At 39.5% G+C, this 19282-nt stretch overlaps 1 protein-coding gene across 2 annotated transcripts in view; it reads left to right on the top strand.

The window, feature by feature from the left end:
• AKAP6 (A-kinase anchoring protein 6) overlaps positions 1 to 19282 on the top strand; it is a 552477-nt gene that overhangs the window by 341751 nt on the left and 191444 nt on the right. For both annotated transcript variants that reach the window (XM_044232056.1, XM_044232057.1), the window contains one exon: positions 29 to 195. In XM_044232056.1, coding sequence (XP_044087991.1) covers positions 29 to 195 — 167 coding nt within the window. The remainder of the gene's footprint in view (positions 1 to 28; positions 196 to 19282) is intronic.

Raw genomic sequence — 19282 nt, 5'->3', positions numbered from 1 at the left:
TAACTTGTGCTTTCCCCTCCTTTTGGAGAAGGGCTGAAGGACATGCTGCGGATGATTGCAAGCCAGTGGAAGGAGCTGCAGAGGCAAATCAAACGACAACACAGCTGGATTCTCAGGGCTCTGGATACCATCAAAGCTGAGATTCTGGCTACTGATGTGTCTGTGGAGGGCGAGGAAGGGACTGGAAGCCCCAAGGTAAGTGGCTTGAAGTTTGCCTGATTTCCTCTCATTTCTGCCTTCTTTTGAACTAGGCACCACTGAAGTTTTCTCTCCACCCTGAAGGCTTTTTGTTTCTACTGGGTAAACTTTGTCTAACTATTTCTATATCCATCCATCTATCTATCTGTCTCTATAACTACTTGGATATGTAGATATACAGAAACAAAAGATAAACAAAATGAAATGGCTTAGTTTAAAACAATAAAAAAAAAAAAAGCCTACAACTTTCAAGTTTTCCAGGAAAAGGTCTTTTTGTCAAAAGTGGCAGAGGAGGAGGGATTCAATACTTTGGGGGGTAGGAGAAAAAGGGACATAAAACATTTAGTAAACAAAACATAAAGCATCTTTAACATGAATAATCAGAATGGTTTTAAATTGTTTTGTTGCAACTATAAATCACTATAATCAGTGCAATCACTCAGCTCTGACATCCATTAGCCGCTTGGTTACAGCAAATTAACAAAGAAGAGAGAAAGTGATTCATTATCTCATTCCTGTTAATGACTATCAGATGCATTGCCTAATTAGGGGATGGTCATTGTAGTGGGAAGAAGGTCATATGCTTTGCTACAAATCTTTTTGCTCTGAGTGTAAGTTCTCCATAATGGTGCATGCACCGAATACAACAAGTACTTTAAAAACCAGTACTGACATGTTTTGGTTATCTATTTTAGATTTATAAAATAACCCATAAAGCATGTGCAATTAAACTTTAAACGAGGCACCTTTTAATACAATGCACTGCTGTTCCAAAGGTATCTTCGGACTCAGGATGTGGAAAATAATTTTATTAATTGGATATTTTCATGTAATCTCTCTTTTGTATTTATCCTTTTTGTGAAAGTACATGCAGAAAACCAGTCTCATAATAGACTCAGCATTGAAACATATTGCAACGTGGGGGGAAACAGACTTAAGTGTTCAGGGTTTCTATTCCTGGCATGGACAAGGTAATTAAATCATCATCAAGTCACATTTATTCAGCATCCATGTGGATTGGCATTGCGCTAAACGTATACAGAGCAAGTTAAACAAACCCTTTACCTTCTTAGACGCACATTCTTCAGGAGAAACCCTACCCATCCTGCAGTGGTGAGTCCACGCAGCCAGGGGAAAGCTCGGAAGATTTATAGCTTTGGAACCTCGAACAACCACCTTCAACTTATTTGTTGGAAACAGAGAATGGAACGATGAGCTCAGTTCCACTTAAAGAAGGCTCCTTGGAGGAAGTCACATTTCAGGAAATACTCGGAGGAAGGAAGAGCAGGGTCTTGGCACATGAGCACACATTCTAGAAAGTGACGTGACGAAAGGATCAAAGCTGGAACTAATAATATGGAAGGGAGAATGTATTCAGCAGATTTCTCAGGGCAGAAGTAGAGCCCTCTCTAGGAGCAGGCTGCAGGGAGACATTGGTGGGGCTAAGAATGCTTTGGCTGGGGTTGCAGGGCAGTGATGATGAGAAAAGATGCAACTCAAAAGTCTGTTGTGTTCTATTTATTTATCAAAGCATACTGATTGCTTCCTTTTAAAAAGCTATCGTGTATTCGATGCATTCTACATGCCAGTTTTGATTCTCAGCACTTCTGTGGATTCTTTCGTTTAATCACAACAAACCTCGCTGGTAGTCCCATGTTATCCTCAGTGGAGAAAAAGGAGGCACAGAGAAGTTAAGTAACTTGCCAAAGGTCACACAGGTCCCCAGTAGCAGAACTCATATTTGAATTTAGCCCTTTGGCCCCAGAGCCTGTGTGGATCGCCACCTAGAGGACTGCCTCTCACTGGCCCTGCTCAGGGCCAGATATGCTGATGATGAAGGATTAAGTCTCAGGACCTGCCTCATGGAGTTTTATAAATGGTGATGTGCTGTGAAAGAAAAGGGAGCAGCTAGAGCTTGCGCTGGGAGAAGTGATTTAGATCAGGACGTCAAGGAGGGCTTCTCTGAGGAGGCATTCCGTGAGCAGGCCAGTGCAGTTGGAGAGATAGAGAGAGAAAGAGGAGGGTCTGAAGGAAGCTGGGTGGCCTATGGTCACAAAGAGAGGGTTTTGTAGTGAGGAGGGATTTAAATGACATCATCGATTGGCTGCATAAAAAGCTGTTCCTGGCCGTGGTTTGGACCATAGGTGGGTGGAGTCAGGTTAAAGGCTGAGGAGGCGCCAAAGAGGAACTGCAGAGATGGGGCAGTCGCCTAAATTCATAAAAGACTGAGGGTAAAAATGAGTAGCTGTCTTCACCAGAACCAATTTGAGTTTGATACTTTGAAATCAGCTCATTTTGGGGGGGGGGTGTATATTGAGAAGGGAGTAAAGAAGTAACCGGATGAAGAGAAAGTATTCTCCAAGGAGAGGCAGTGTTAGCATTTCTCAAAGAGAGGAGCACCTGCTTTAGCCCAGCTTTGAGAGGTCAGAACCTCCTTGCTGGGGCCCCAGAATCTGCATTCCACAAGCTCCCAGAGAAGCACTGTTGTATAGGCTCTAAGAGGCCCTTTTCCTATGGGGGCTAACAGGATTCTCAACAACTGGGATCCCCACAGAGCGTGTATTTATAACAGCAAACAATTGATATCAACCAAATGTTTAAAACAAGGACAGGCTAATTAAATCATGCTTCATCTTACCCTAACGAAAGGTTATACAGCCATTTAAAATAGTATTTTAGAAGAGAATTTTAAAACATTGGTAAAGTCCTTTAATATGCAATTAGATATTTTTAGATACCTCTGAATTTTCTAAATCTCTACCATGAGTAAAAATTTTAATCAGAAAAATACAGAATATATATAAAATACAAGAATTAAGAAGTGATTTAAATGGTAAAATGGGTGACAATCAACTGTGGGGACTTGAGATATAAATTTAAATTAGGTCAGGAGGAAGGATAAATACATCTGGTTCTTAATGATTTGAGTGCCTTACTTCTAAAGAAACAATGACAAAAATCTCTCTGTTTGAATCTTGCCAAAGTCCCAGTGTCTTCCTGCTCAGAGTCCCATCAGTTTACAGAGACTAACCTAAGTATTCTTCGTGAATACTATCTCTGTGTCAGGCATTCTGTGTCACATGTGTGCAGAGTCGTACCCCTACAAACAGCTCCTGGAGAGGTTTCTATAGGTTTTGGCAGCCATGGAAGCTGTGGGAGGTACGGAGAGTTTGACTCTGACCTGGCAGAGCCAGCAAAACCCTAGGCCTTCCACCTCTCAACTAGCTTTCTCTCCCCAGTCTGGGCTGAATTTTCTCTGGACAGATGAACTCCTCCATAGTCAAGGGTGAAGGTAAAATCCATTTAAGACAAAGGTAATATATTTCTAATTTAAGCCTAGGAAACTATGGAGAAATCAGTATGATTATTCTTTCTATCTGTTTAATATCCATGACCTGCCTGCTTTCGTCTGTGGGGCGAACAGAGAGTATCAGGGGAGGCTCAGACCCTGGCTGACGTCAGACTGCCCGAGTTCCACTCGGGGCACTCACTAGCTGGGTGTCCTTAGGAGAACAACGTCACTTCTCTGTGTCTTAGCTTCCTCATTTGTAAAATGGAGGCGCTGATAATATCCCCCTCAAATGGGCTGCGGTACAGATTAAAGAGCTGATGTAGCTATAGTGCTCACAACAGTGCCTGGCACATGGGAAATCCTAGATAAGGGTAAATGGACAAGTTTTCATTTCTGGTGGTGGAGACAGTAAACCAATAATTATAATAGAATCTGATAGATATTCTATATTAGATAGGTATGCAGCACTCTGAGTACACAGGGAAGGAAGTAATGAACCCTGTTTAGGGGTCTCAAAAGAAAGATTTACAGGGGAGTTGATGTTTTAAATGAGGGGTGGGAAGGATATTTGCCAGCATGAAAATAATGAAAAGGGAAGATTTACAGGGGAGTTGATGTTTTAAATGAGGGGTGGAAAGGATTTTTGTCAGCGTGAAACATGTGCAGAGACCTCAAGGTGTGAAACGTGTAGTGTGGCTGGAACATGGGATCTTATTGTGGATGAGAATTAGGCTGGCTTGCCACTGCACCAAGGCTCACAATGTGACCAAAAAATAAAATAAAATAAAATAACCCTTAATGATCAGTGATTTGGGCAGTAATTCTTCATATATTTGTAATTGACATTGTTCAAACCGCTGAGAGAGCCCTATACAGACTTTATATCTATGACGTACTTACTGTTTAGAAATAAAGCAACCTAAATAGGTTACCCTGAAGTTGTCCAAGACTAAAAGCTTGGATTCGACTTGTTATCTCTCATGTCAGTTCTCTTTCCATGACGTGACCTTGCATAGGTCACGTATACATTGTGCCATGAAATGCATCTCCGAGCAGAGCAGTTATGATCATCTATTTCATCTTAGACCTAAAAGAGAACTAAAATTAAAACATAATAAAAAAATAACTCCAGAATTCATCTTAAGTTTACTTCAGAAGCTACTGGGAACTTGAGAAGCATAATAGAAAATCTAAAGAATATATCTAGGGGGTATTTTTCTTTTTTACCTTGTTTGAGAGACTGCAGAAAAGGACTTGGTCTTAGAAATCTTGTAAAGAAGGAGGATAGGAGGAAATTCAAAGACTCTGGGAAACTTCTCCCCCAGGACTCGGCAGCATACCTTATTTGTTGTATTTCATTTTTTAAAAAAGTGTTTTCCCAAGACTGTGCGATCTTTTATACATGGAAATAGAGAACAGAATTCACCAGTTCTAGAAATAGAGCTTTAGAACTCACTTCCAAAAATTGAAAATATGCTTGTAATTATGTATTTTATTTTAAGATATATTGGTTAAAGTTTATCAGCTAAAACTAGGCTTTCAGTATGTTAAATTTTTGAATGGTGTGTAGCTGGAGGGATTTCAGAACACTGAATACCCAACACCTAAGAAAGACTGCATTCTTTTTTTTTTTTTTTTTGACCTTTCCAGGCAAAACCCCAAAATCCTGAAAGCAAGAAAGCATTCTTATACTTTGCACATTGCCTCCTTTAAGATGTTCTTATTCTTTGATTCTTTACTTGTCACCTCTTCAGCCATCATTATAGCTATCTTAGAATCAAGGCCAGGATGTCCCTAACACAACGTCTCAAACTTTGCATCACTGTAATCAGACAGTGGTTCCTTTGTCCACTTTAAAGAAACAGATGAGTTTCAAGGCACATCTGGGTGGCTCAGTCGGTTAAGCATCTGACTCCTGATTTCCACTGGGGTTGTGCTTTCAGCCTCCTCAGACGGAGCCCTGTGTCTATTCCATGCTCAGCGGGGAATCTGTTTGAGATTCTCTCCCTCCTCACCCCCACCCCTAAGCTTGTTCTCTCTGTCAAATAAATAAATAAATCTTAAAAAAAAAATAGAAGAAGAAGAAAAGTTTCTAGCATAAAGAATATTTGAAGATTTTATTGCAAATTCAGAAAACTTTACAGCTACCAGAAGGGTGACCTACCCTGGGTTCCATCAAACATCTTCATTTCCTTAGTGAAAGGAGATAGAGGGTGAGGTGCTTTGAACCCCAGGGTTGTGCTTATTTATCTGCCTTCTTTGAGGTTCTTAGATTGACATCTTAGATTGTCATCCCTTTGGAAATGGATATAAGACTATGAAGGTCATCAGTGTTATCTGTTCAACAATAGCACTTACAGCAAGCTTAAGAACATTTCTTAAATATGTTTGCTCAGCCCTACAAATGACAGTTTTAGATAGTGGCTAAGAAGGGACATACATGTGGCCTCTGACTTGTTGCAGACAACCTGGCCTTTATTCAGATGTCTAGGGAGGGCAAGTCCAATATTAACACATTTTTTTATGTGTTTATCAGACAACTTAGTATTAACCTAGTATTATGTTAATAAGTTATAGGTAACTTTTTGGGGGTGTCTGGGGGTGGCTCAATTGGTTAAGCGTCTGCCTTGGGCTTGGGTCATGAGCCTACATCAGGCTCTCTGCTCAGTGGGGAGCCTGCTTCTCCCTCTCCCTCTGCTGCTCCCTCTACCTCCCCCCTCCTTGTGCTCTTTCTCTCTCAAATAAATAAAATTTTTTTTAAGATTTATTAATTTATTATTTGACAGACAGTGATCACAAGTAGGCAGAGAGGCAGGCGGAGAGAGGGGGGGAGGCAGGCTCCCTGCTGAGCAGAGAGCCCAATGCGGGGCTCGATCCCAGGTCCCTGGGATCATGGCCTGAGCTGCAGGCAGAGGCTTAGCCCACTGAGACACCCAGGTGCCTCTCAAATAAATAAAATCTTAAAAAAAAATTAATTATGGGTAACTTTCCTTAGCCGAAGTGGGGAGAAAGAAGCTGATTTGAAGAGTACCTTTGTATGCTATTTTCTCTGTGTTCTATAGTGCCTCTTGGGTAATATTGCAGCTGGATATTATTATCCTGGAAAGGAATTTGATCCTGATGCTTCCAAAGCACTGTCTTTGTATTCTTTCCTTTTCTGGCTCAAAAGCTTATGTAAGCAACATATTCTTTAAGATCTTCAGAAACGACATAGAAGTAATGAATGGGAATTGCATTTAGGTGTTGCTAGTCCCATATACACGGATGGACACATTCATAGAGAATTACTTGAGATACTTTCCTATCTTCCTCATGCAGAAAGGAGCACAGCTCTATGTGTCAAAAGGAGCCAGAAATGATACAGTAAGATGAAATTGTGCGTAAAGTGGTAGAGAGAAAGACAATAGGCAAAGGCCTGGCCATTATTTATTGAGTGCTGATGGAATGCTCTGCCCAGTGCTGGGCGAGACAGGAGGGAAGACATGCTCAGCGCTCTTATCATCTCAGTGTAAGCACACAGTGTAACATCTTGTCTAATGTAAATTGGGCTATCTCAGATCTAGAATAATAGATCACCCAAGATTCAGATCATCTTAATTAGGATGTTGGCAGATTGAAATGGAATGTGGTTCTTGATGCAAGCAAATGAGTAGTAAATGCATTACCAATTCTCCCTCTTTCATGCGGAATTCTTCCTAAAAGCCAGTATCTGCTCCAGTTCCTTTTCTGAACTATATCAACACAGTCCTGAAAGGCAGTACCTAGGGAGCGCCCTTTCTTCTGCAGTGGATTCTTCAGTAGTGCTTTTTTTGTTATCAGAAGGGCAACTTTTCTTCAAAAGTGTTTTTGAAAGACAGAAACAAAAGTGAGTTACTTCTTTGAAGATCTGTTGTAGGTACTAAATTTATGATAGAATCGAATAAGAGATAATTCCTCTAATCTCCTTGAGGCACTTAAATTTGCATATGACCAGATGTATGGGTGGATCTAAGATGAGGAATTTTTTTAAATGGTCTGCCACTCTAATGAGGTGACTGAAAATGATTTGAGATGATAAAAATATACAGCAGGTCAAAGGACAGCTAATGTGCCCATTCCCTATCATGGTCTGTATGACATGTAACACCAGAGCTTATCTTAATTTTTCACACTATATTTCCATTGCTGGTGGTGGCCTCAAGACCGAAGTGTTTGGCTCAGCAAAAATCTGGAGTGAAATTCTTTGGTGTCTCTAATCAACACAGAGAAATGTCATTGATACGAGGAGGTAGTCTGTTTTTTTCTTTCCCTATTTAGTCAAAGAGTGCCTAATCTCAGAATCTATAATACCCAGAGTTGCAAAGATGCATGATGTTGTATACAAAGTTACATTCAATGGAAAGCAGCCATCTTTTACTGGCAGAGTTCACATTTCATAACTCAGCCTGATGTATTTTAAAGATAATATATAATAAATACATTAAGAGGGACTTGGAGGTCAACATTAAAAAAAAAACAAAAATAAGTATTTAAGCACAAAACGGAAGGCAAGATACAGAATTGCTTCCAAAAACACTTTGAAATTAATAAGTAAATTCTTTGAAGATGTGAAACAATTACCTCAGTGTGTGATTTACCCTTTTTCCCAGAATGTGTTGTTTCTGTCAGGGGAGCGGTTGGAGCTGAGGAGAGCCCTGCTAACGGGATTACCCTGCTCAGCTCTCCTGTTTATTGAGTCACCTAGGACTTCTTATAAAACAGCAGCTTTCAAATGTACACACACCTGCCCTCCACACCCGGAATCCTCCAAACGTTTGCTTAAATTGTTCTCACACCCAGAGTATCTCTCCCATCCAGCGAGGTCAGAAAGCACTGAGAGAGCCGCATTCTGCTTTTTCCCTCTCCTTGGAAATCAACTGGAGCGTACAGTTCCATGTGGTGCCGATGCAGGAGAGGGAGAGCTTTTCTCAGTGTAAGGAACACAGTGCTCTTTGCCACCAGGACTCACAGAACATTCCCAGTCTCACCTCCCACTGCGCCTAAATGAGGGTTAATGTTTTTCAGGAAACGTTAACTAGATTGGAGGTCCTGCTGGGCTGGAGCGTAGGGAGCCATCTCACCACAGCTTCCAAGCCATTTTTGCACTGGGTTGGGGCCGTGGCTTCCGTCTTTCTAGGTAGCTGGGCTGCAGAGGCCAACACATGTTCTGTATTGCCCCCTGCAGGGCGAAGGTAGGCCCTGGATATTGCTGCATGAGTAATGGGAGAGGGAAAAAGGAAAGCCTAAAAGCAAGAGACCAGGACAAAAGAAAAGAGATGGGGGAGGGGGACAGAAAAGTATGTGTCCCGTGAAATACAGTAGACGCTAACTGCGCACGTCTGTTGCTTGGACATTTATACTCCTATGTCTCTGTCTCTGTCTCTCTCTCTCATTCAGTCCTTTTTCTAGCCTGGAAATCAAAGTCAGATAAATCTTTCTTTTGACATCTTGGATGTTATTGTATAGCCAGTGTGTGTGTGTGTGTGTGTGTGTGTGTGTGAGACCCCGTTAATGGCGTTAACACTTAGAGTGGGCTTTCTATGCTCTAGGTTTGTGTCAAGCCTTTTACCGGGATGGCCTCATTCTTACGTCGCCATAGTACTAGCAATTTTAGCTTCTATAATCATATCCCTTTACTAATGGGAGAACTTAGGCTCCAAACATATATAAGATACTCAGTCTTACTCATTCTTTTGAAAAACCTGACATGACCGGGTAAAGGCCATTTGACTCCACCTACTCAGTGGAGACTCACGCCACTGTTTCGTTTCATAAATCTTCTACTTAACTCACCATCTCCCAAATGTGTTTTCTTTTTTCTTTTCTTCTTTTTGTCCTCAGATTGTTCTATTCTCTATATCTATGCTGTTCTTATCCATCCTTAAATCAATAAATATCGAATATGTAAACTATACTGTGATGTCATAACTCTGGACAAGTCACTGAACCTCTCCTTGCTCCCTGCCCATCGGTGGAGACAGACTTGCACATACGTCATTCTAAATTAAGGCAGGCTGTGTGATAAGTCCTATAATAAGGCACATAAAGACAGGGAGTCTGGGGGAGGGGACATTAGTTCATTCTGATGGGGTCCGGGAAGGCGCCCCCTGACCCCTAAGAGAAAATGGATTTTGTGAAGCCCTCTAATATTCTGATAAATTTTTAGTAGGACGATATTAGAGGGAGAACATTCCAGGCAGAGGAATTAACATGGTCAAAATTATGGAAAAGGTAATATCTGAGGAACAGCTAGAGAGTGGTGAATGGTGAATAGTCTGGCTCTTTCAAGCATAGGGTGTCTCTTGTGTTTATGGGAAGGAATGAGGATGTAGTGGGCAATAAAGCCTGATAGGTTTTGAGCTATATATATAATGCAGAACTTTGAATATCAGCTGCAGACTTTGTATTTTACTAGTGTGCCGTGAGTGTTTTTAATGATCGGATTTAGCCATAGAAAACAGATGGCAAAAGTAGGATGAGAGAGGAAGGACCGAATTAGGAATCTAGTACAATAACTAGAGGCAGCTGAAGTAAAGCAGTGGCCGTGATAAAATAAAGAAAAAATAGAAGTGATATTATAGAAGAAGAAATATTAGGATTTGGTATCTGGAGAATGGGGGGCTACTGAGGGAAGAGTTAATGGTGACTCAAAGGAATTGAACACGAGCAATTAGGAGAATCATGTTAGCATTTATGGAGGTTGGCACATTTTAATGAGCAGTTTTGAAAGCTGAGTATAATGATCTTGGTATCCAATTAATAAGAATATCTGGGCATATAACTTGGGTACAGGTATTTTTTGTAACCTCCACAGGTGATTCCAAAGCGCAAAAAAGTTTGACAACAATGATTTAGAAATAGAAACCTGAAAATCATCTGTGTGGTTATGCACAATATTCAGTCAAAAATGCAAGCCTGAAGCTTAGAGTAGGGGGTCAATGCTGAGGATATAACTTTGGCAGTCAAAATAGAAATAATAGCTGTAGCCTTGGAAGTTGATAGTGACAGGAGAAGACTATTTTCTGAGAATAAGGGAGAAATATGATAGAACCTTGAGGAATGTCTGGAGTAACTGAGAGCAAGGATGCCATATTAAAACTGGGGGTTGAGTGGAAATCTACATGCTCGACAGTGAGACTTCCAGAATGCTGACAGCCGGGGGAGAGTCCTTACTCTTTTCTGGAATAAGGAATAATACTGGAATAATACTTTTCATGGAATAAGGGTGACACTGTCATGTTTATAGGCCAAAGAATAGAACTAGTTAAAAAGGGACAGTTGAAGAAGATAATTTGAAGAAAGAAGGTGAATTGGGGCACCTGGGTGGCCCAGTGGGTTAAAGCCTCTGCCTTCAGCTCAGGTCATGATCCCAGGGTCTTGGGATCAAGCCCTGCTTTGGGCTCTCTGCCCAGCAGGGAGCCTGCTTCCCTTCCCCTCTCTCTGCCTGCCTTTCTGCCTACTTGTGATCTCTGTCTGTCAAGTAAATAAATAAAATCTTAAAAAAAAAAAAAAGAAGGTGAAATGACACGATGATTTAGATGAGGGAGAAGAAGTGATTAGGTGGGGCTGTGAGTTTCAGGAAGGGAAGGTGTATCTTCTGAGATAGGAGAGAAAGGAGGACTGTTGGGTGGTAAGCAGGAGTAAGGAGGGAAGGAGCTCGAAGGATTTAGAATGAAGGAAAATTCGGTGTGATTAGTCAGTGAGAAAATTAGTTGACTAGAGGGAGGGTTTAGGGTGAGGAGGGACTGGGGAACGAGATAGGGATTCAAATCCCACTGTCCCAATAGAGATTCCCTATAATTTTCCAGTCCTAAGTGATTGCTGTCCGCTCTAAACTGTATTGCATTTACTATTACGTTTGGTGATTATTCACACACACAGCCTTGTTTCCATTGTTGTCTTGAACTTCCATTTATATCTTTTATAGTCAACTTTTAAGATGATTACACTCCATGACTCTAAACTCCTCAGGGCCACATTCGCATCCTAAATTTCTTTGTTGTATGCACTTTAAACATTATTTAGGCTAAAAATATACTTTATTCTTAATCAGTGGATATAGAATATTCTTATTAAAGCTAAGGGATCACTTTATTTTCTCGTCTCTCATGATACTTTATTTTAGCTGTATAAATAATGGCACAATTCTATCTTATCACCTTCTCCCTTGTTTTCCACAAATCTCTCCCATTTCCTTTGCCTCTTGCTTTTCATTATGAATAAAACAATCTTTAAAAGAGCCATTTCACCTATTTCTCCTAAAATAACTAGTAATTTATGCCATAAGAAAGAAAACAACATAATTTTATTATTTTTGTACTTTCTTGATTCAGGTCTAGCTAGTTAACTGTTTTAATAGGTGGTTAGATTTTTAAGAAAAATCTATTTAAACAGACTTGTTGAGAGAATATACCCTGAGCTGCTTCTTTGAAAAGGACTCGAAGTGTCTAATGTAACTTACCAGCTGACCAGCACACTGGTTGATGAAATTTGTAGTCTTTGCTCTAAAGCTCTCTAACAAGATTAGGTGAGATTGAACCTGAGAAGGTAAAGGTCTCTAAATTGACATGAACTGAAAGGGCAGAACTAGATCATACCACTATTTGAATCGCTAACAAAGTCTAATCTCTGACATATTATATTTGGTGCACTATAATCTATGTACATACACATGCTTCTAGTAAATGATGAATGAGGTTTAGCTAACATATTATAGTTTATACTCTTCTGGACCTTTGGAGGAAATATAGGGTTGAGGAGCTCTGCTCTGTAAAATGACCTGGATCACTTCTCTGGAACAGTCTCCATAAAACACACACTCATGCATTTTTCCAAACCAGCTTGGTCAAATTTATTTTCCTGCTGTCATTCATTTGATGCCTCTTCTGGCTTTCATTAGATAGATGGAGGAAATACTGAATTTCACTGGATAGTTCCATCTGGCTCAAACCAGTTAAATAATTTCTGATGGGAATTGTTGGTCCAGTTGTGGAAATAAGAAAGAAATTAATATATATGAACATCAGTACTTACTTGAACCTTCTAAAGTTCATCCATAATTTGAGGGCTATGCATTTTGAATTATGAGGAATTTTGAAAAACTCCTCTTTGTCTCAGCTCTTTTTTCTTTTTCAGACCCTCATGCCCAAAGCTTTTCTTTCTCTCCTAGCTGAAAGTAAGCGAATAACCACATGGTATAAACTCATGATTCCATTGCTAAGGAGGCTCAGTAGTATCCATGATATGGACTATTGTAGGATACCAACTGCTTAATGGGTTGGAATTTTTCCCATTATTCAAGACTGTGGACATTCTAGAACCTGACCTGTTGTATACTTCGCCAGTGCTTTACACTCACTCCCCCACTTTTGACTGTTTCTCCACTTCACAAACTTTTATAAGAATTACATATTTATTTATAAAATGGCAGCTTTCTGGGCCCACTACCATTATCATTAATGAAGTTCTCGTGTCATGATGTTTTTTCTTCTCAAGTAAATTAGAATAATATGATTTAATGGAAAACAAAATGTATTTTTAAAAATTATCCTTAAATAGTGTCACTGTTAACTTCCGTTGTATTTTAGAGCTAAATAAAACCATCTCATTCCATGATTGGTGAGAACTTTGTAACTACCTTCAGTAACTATTACTATTAATCAGTAATTGCAAATTTCCCCACCCCCTTTTTTGGTTGAAGGCTAAGAGTTATTAATGGTGTAACCTAGGACAAAGAGAACAGAGATGTGAACAAAGGTATCATAAAGGTAAAATTGATGCTCTGAGTGGTTTTCTTCCTTTGTAATTACCTTTGTGTTTTCTCCAATTGTATCATAGTTTTCAGTTGTATTTCTGCTCCAGACCTTTGACAAATAGCATCTTCTATCATTATCCGCAGATTCTTTTTAGTGTCAGTTGTACACAAAAAGCTTAATGACTCTTCTCTTTTGGCAAAAGAGGAATTGGGTAACAGAGTTTGAAGATAGGATCTCTTTGGAAATCCTGCATTTTAAGCAGATGTTGTCTCATAGTAGCTTCTTTCAATGAATGCCTTAAAATAGAAACTCTTGTTGTGCATACTTTTCCTAGGCAATCGATAGTTCTCTTTCTTCCTGTAAGTGGTAAAATTGGATATTGGGAAGTATAGGCACACTTCTCCTAGGAGGGAAATGGGTTGGGGATGAGGCACTATTGACAAAATCATCAACAGCAGTATCAAACAATGCTTATTAGGCTTTATTTGAAGGCGGGTGGGCTGCCTAAGCAACAGCCATTGCCTACCCCCTCCTTCTATACTGTGTGGTTCAAGGAAATGGACCATATCCCCCAGCCCAGGCAGTGACTTGCAATCTGTCAGACAACCAAGAGGGCTCCCCTTTCAAGTTACTGATTGGTTTAGGCACAACCAACTGATGCCTTCTGACCAGTGAGAAATGAAGAAAAGTCTCTGCAGGGCTTTAGGAAAAGTTTTTTGTTTGTTTGTTTGTTTGTTTTTTAAATTTCTTGTAGAAAGAGACAAATAAGGGAAAGGATTCCCTTTCAAACTCTGGATGCTTCCACAAGAACATGAAGCTGAGCTGCTGTAGCCGTTTTGTCTAATCATGAGTAGAACTAGGCTGATGTCAAGGCTGATATGCCAAAGATGACAGAGGAGAAAGATGGATTTTTTTTTTATATCATTGAATAGCTGAATTAACCAACCCTAGAGCCATCCTACTTTCAGCATTTTTGACAATTTCCTTCTTTATTTAGGCTTCTTGTGTTAGCAGAGTTAGAATTTTCTGTTCCTGGGGACACACAAATCTTAAGCAACAAATTCACTGTTTTAATGAAGTTTTACCAGCTGCTGAGTATTCTACACGTTGACTCTTTCTCTACCTGTTACTGTTCAAAGTACTTTTACTTCTTTTTTTCCTCACTGCTAAACAATCATTTCTTTTTCTTCTCAACTCATTGCTACACTGGTGTCTTTGGCCACAGGTACTCTTAGTGAAGCTATCCTCATCAGTGTTCACTCATGACCTCTTGGTGACCAAGTCAGTTTCTGAGTCTCAGGTTCTGTCTGTAAGTAAAACATGTGGTCTTGATTGGTGGCTTTCATTAAAAAAGTATTAGCCAATTTTTTTTATTTCAAACTAAATCTTACTCATAACCCCAACAGATAAAACACCACAAAATATAAAATTAAAATAAAATAAAAGATGCTTTTAACACACGCATGCACACACACACACACACACACACACATGCACTCAGAGAAAACCAAAGTGGAATTTCTTAGTTGACTCAGAACCCAAAGGCTTTTCACCCTGCTTTTTGCAATCTGAGTCTTCTCTAGCCCTCCCTGCCTTGACCTCTGCAGAAGTCAGAGTTCACACAGGACACAGTTCTAAAACTAGATTCCCAGTTGACCTCGTGGCTGTCTCTCTTGCTTCTTTTCCATTTGCACTTGTAATTCTTCCAATTAGAATGCTTCGGTGGTTTTCCGTGGACTACCTATCAAATTCCCTCCTTCCTAACTTTGTTCCTTTGAGTCTCCTTGGTTTTCATTTGTTGCAGCCACATGTCTTTTCTCTCTGCTCTTCTCATTCTGCTCCTCAGATCTGTGCCCATCTGCACCTATTCCGTCCTTTTCATTCCCACCAGGGACGCATTTGAATCAGAGTGACTGTCAGTTTCCTGAATGTGCCTATACCACTTCTACCTCATTTGTGGCACTTCGAACATTCTGTCTTTGAATCTTGTATTAAAGATAATCCTTGGGCACCTGGGTGGCTCGGTCAGTTAAGCATCTGCGTTTGGCCCAGGTCGTGATCCCAGGGTCCCGGGATTGAGTCCTCCACATCCCTCTCCCTGCACTGTAGGAAGTCTGCTTCCCCACTGCCTGCCCCTTCCTCTGCTTGTGCAAATAAATAAATAAAATCGTAAAAAAAAAAAAAAAAAAAGAAAAAGGTATTCCTCAAGGTATATGCTCTGAGAGGGGGGACTATTTCTTGTTCATTGTTCTAAACACTGTGGTGCTCAGCACATGTCCCTCAAAGACTACTCTCAAAAAATTCTGGTTCCTGATAAAAAATTTACAACAGAAATCAAAATCCTTATATTGTGAGGATTCTTTAGGTTATTTATTTCTGTTAGTTCTTTAAATATTTCTGTTTAGGGCACCTAGGTGGCTCAGTTGGTTTGGCAACTGCTTTCTGCTCAGGTCATGATCCTGAGTCCTGGGATTGAGTCCCATATCAGGCTCCCAACTCCAAGGGGAGTCTGCTTCTCCCTCTGACCTTCTCCCCTTTCATGCTCTCTCTCACTCTCTCTCTCTCAAATAAATAAAAAAAATAAAATAAAAAATATTTCTGTTTAAATATTTCTGTTAGTTCTTTAAATATCAGTTTTGTAAACTGATCTATACTCTGAAGTTACCTAGATTCAATTGATTTAATTGATATGATGGAATCTAGGCCAGTTATATAAAACTTAAGTGAAGTATCTTTTTAATGTAAAATGTTTTATAGCTTTGCATTTATAGCTTTGCATTTCACAATTTAAAAAAAAAAAAAAAGGAAAAAGAAAGCAGCCTACCATACCCATACTTGGAAATTTGCCTTTTTTGACATTTTAAGCAGGGTTATTTATGAGTTAGCTCGCGGACATCCTAGGCATACAAGTTGTGAGTTAATGAAAAGTGTGGCAGCTGTACAATACTATAATTTTCAAACACTTAATTTTAATTTAAGTAATTGTTATTGAACCTCAGGAAGGATAATCAAATGTGTGATTTTGATATAGTGTATCTTTTTTGTTGTTGTTTATTTTCCTGTTTCCCATAACCACTATAAGATTGTCATATCTTAGTAAAGTGTGCTTGACAATCCCATTACGTTTAATAAAAGTTATGAAAGTTGTTGAAGGAAAGTATGTACCACTGTATAACTATTTAGTTTCTACTATTTTATTTTAGCTGTTTAGTTCTTCATAATTTTATTAATTGGCATGATTTAGTAAGGGATTATCAAGAGAATCCTTTTCTGTACCTGCAAACAAAGAATGACACATATGAATGTATTGTCAGAGTTGAATGGTTGACTAATGAAGTCATTCGTGGTTGCTGAGAAGATCAAAGATAGTTCATACGTAAACTCCTATAGCTGTTGCCAGGGTAGGCATCTGACTCCCTGTTCTCATGCTTGGTGAGTGTTGGGCAGGAGCCATGGTCTGCGCCAAAGTAAGGAGCTTTGAGTGGGATGTGAAATGAATGAGAATCACAGCATCTGGGGAGAAGGTGGGCATGAGAACTCAAAACACAGCTGGACGTGAGGACTGAGCTCACACCTGGAGGGGATGGATATGAAAAGAAAAATGGGAAGTTGAATCTAGAAAGAGCCACTTTGAGGCTACTGTACTCAGTTTCATATGCTTTACAACACAGGGACATTGGGTGGTCACAAAGGTGGTAGCAGTAGAAGATGTTAAGGCAGCAGAAAAGCCAGCATAGGCCATGTCTTCCATACAGCATCCTGTGATGCCTAGGGTCCCTCCTCAGTGCAAAACTACTTGCCTTGTAGACCCCACAGATTCAGGGTGTGATGTCTTCATACTTTTGAACTCTGGCATTACACCTTAAGGTGACTAGCTTCTGATACAGGATCTGAACTCTCTAATTTGATTTTAATTTTGTTATTTTTATTGGAAATGGTTATTATATCTTGTCAAGGGTCTTTGAGGTTAAGATTTTATCTAGAGATCTACAGTAAATTGCTTCTGTGACTGGTGTTCAGTATTTATTCTTGGTAGATCTGGTATTCATAGGGCAGCATTTGAAACATGCCAGCTGGCTGGTGATTTAACACGGACTTGGCTGCTGATCCCTTTCTACTTTGCACATTCCCCCATTCCTTGCCCATTAATTCTGTAAGACTCAGTTTAAATCAGGAAAGGAAAATGGGCTGCTTAAAATGAATATTGTTAGGGAAAGGCCCTTACCCATAGGAAGCTCAGTAAATTTCTTTCTGAAAGTATTTGATGCTTGCTGCTTAACTTCCAGGAGTAACTCTGTAGGGTCAGTCCCTAGGGATGAGAGACCTATGGAGAAGACTCCAAAGAGGGGAAGATAAGGAAGCTTTTTTCCAAGCAGCTTTACCTATTTCAGCATACATGGCCAGGTCTTTAAACTCCCAGCTCATAAAGCAGTATTTCCTAGTGTTTTCCATATCTTGGTGTCCCCTGAGCATAGAGCGCTAAGTAGGCTCCACTGTCTATCTGTATCCGGGCACCCCAACTGTGTTCATCATCATCTGCTCACAGAAGCCTGGAAACCCTGGGGGATCGGTGTTTGTCAGAGTTAGTAAATTGGTTGGTTTGTGCAAAATTTGGGGAGAAGAGAATAGAGTGGGGAAGTGAGCAAATTGTGGCAACGTGAGTGAAAGTGGTGGTGAAGATGCAGAGGGATGACCTCTTATCTAATTGTATTGTGATTTTGAATAAAAAGATCTTTGTTAGGTGCAGGCCGAGCATAGTTGTGTTCGGTGCTAGTGGGAAGCTATTTGTCTAGTGCGACTGAAAAGTGAGTCTGGGTTTACGAGTCCAGGGCCCCACAGAATTGTGGAGAGAGGTGGAAGATACTTGTTGTATTAGATGGCTATAAATGATGACCAAGCATGGGACTAATAGGACAGATGAAAATATGCTGTTCAAGAAAAATAGTCTCCTTTTCATAAAACACATGACAGTCCTGCCCCCTGCATCTGCCATGATATAATGACCCTATTAACACAAAAGAAATGAAAAATAAGGAGTCAGCATGGCTGTTACCTAAGCCCATCATAACATTTTAAATTGCTTAAAGTTGCAATCTCCTCAAAAGAAATTACAGCTGTTGAGTGGCCCTTTTGGCTACTTGGCAAACTCTGTAATTCAAACGGTTTAGGAATTAATTCTTTGGGAATTTTGTCTCAGCTTTTCTATGTAAAAGGGTCACAGTTTTTTATATATTACAGAAAAATATGAGATGATTAAGGCCAGAAAAATCAGGCAGGGAAAAAAGAAGAAAACATACCTCTTTCCCTGTTTCATAAAACTGTGGTAGAGTACTAAGTAAGACAAACAACCTCATAATTAGAAAGAAAATTATGAGAAGTTATTTTTATTCTAAAAATCACATTAATGGCTTTGTCTGCAGCACAGTTATTACCAATTGCCATTAACTTGTTGACACAAACAAGCTTAAAATTTACTTCATATTCTGTAGTCCTAATAATTTTTTGAAAAAGTGTGGCATTCAAATGATGTAATTAAAACAAGTAGAATAATAAACATATATTTATGAAGGGCTATATATGTATTTGTTTTAAGTTGAACAGATAATTTCTAGTGGTTTTGTGAGTCATACAGTGAATAATTAATATAAATTTAAATCCAAATATTAACATTTCAATTTCCAGTTTGGTGAACATAAGCAAATTATTATAAGTTTGTTTTCAATTCCTGCAAAGCATATTAAAATTAACTTTTCCTCCATTTAAGTAATGTGTATAACTAAACTTCCTTCCTACTGTGAAACGGTTTCATTTATTGCTATTTGTAAACTGCCTAGGATAGATGCAGAGTGGATTGGGCTCGAAACTCCTTGAACAGTTTCTTTTGAAATAACACTACATACGTTAAGCTCAATTACACATCCAAACAGCCACAGCTCACTTTTGGTAATTTATTCATTGATTTAACATAGTACCCAGAAGAGCCATGCCTGCTGTCATTTTTGTAATATATTATGTTTTA

This window comes from Neovison vison, chromosome 13 (assembly GCF_020171115.1).
Source record: "Neovison vison isolate M4711 chromosome 13, ASM_NN_V1, whole genome shotgun sequence".
NCBI classification, from domain to species: domain Eukaryota; kingdom Metazoa; phylum Chordata; class Mammalia; order Carnivora; family Mustelidae; genus Neogale; species Neogale vison.
Note: the sequence above shows the minus strand (reverse complement) of the source record. Positions and strands in the feature narration are given on the sequence as shown.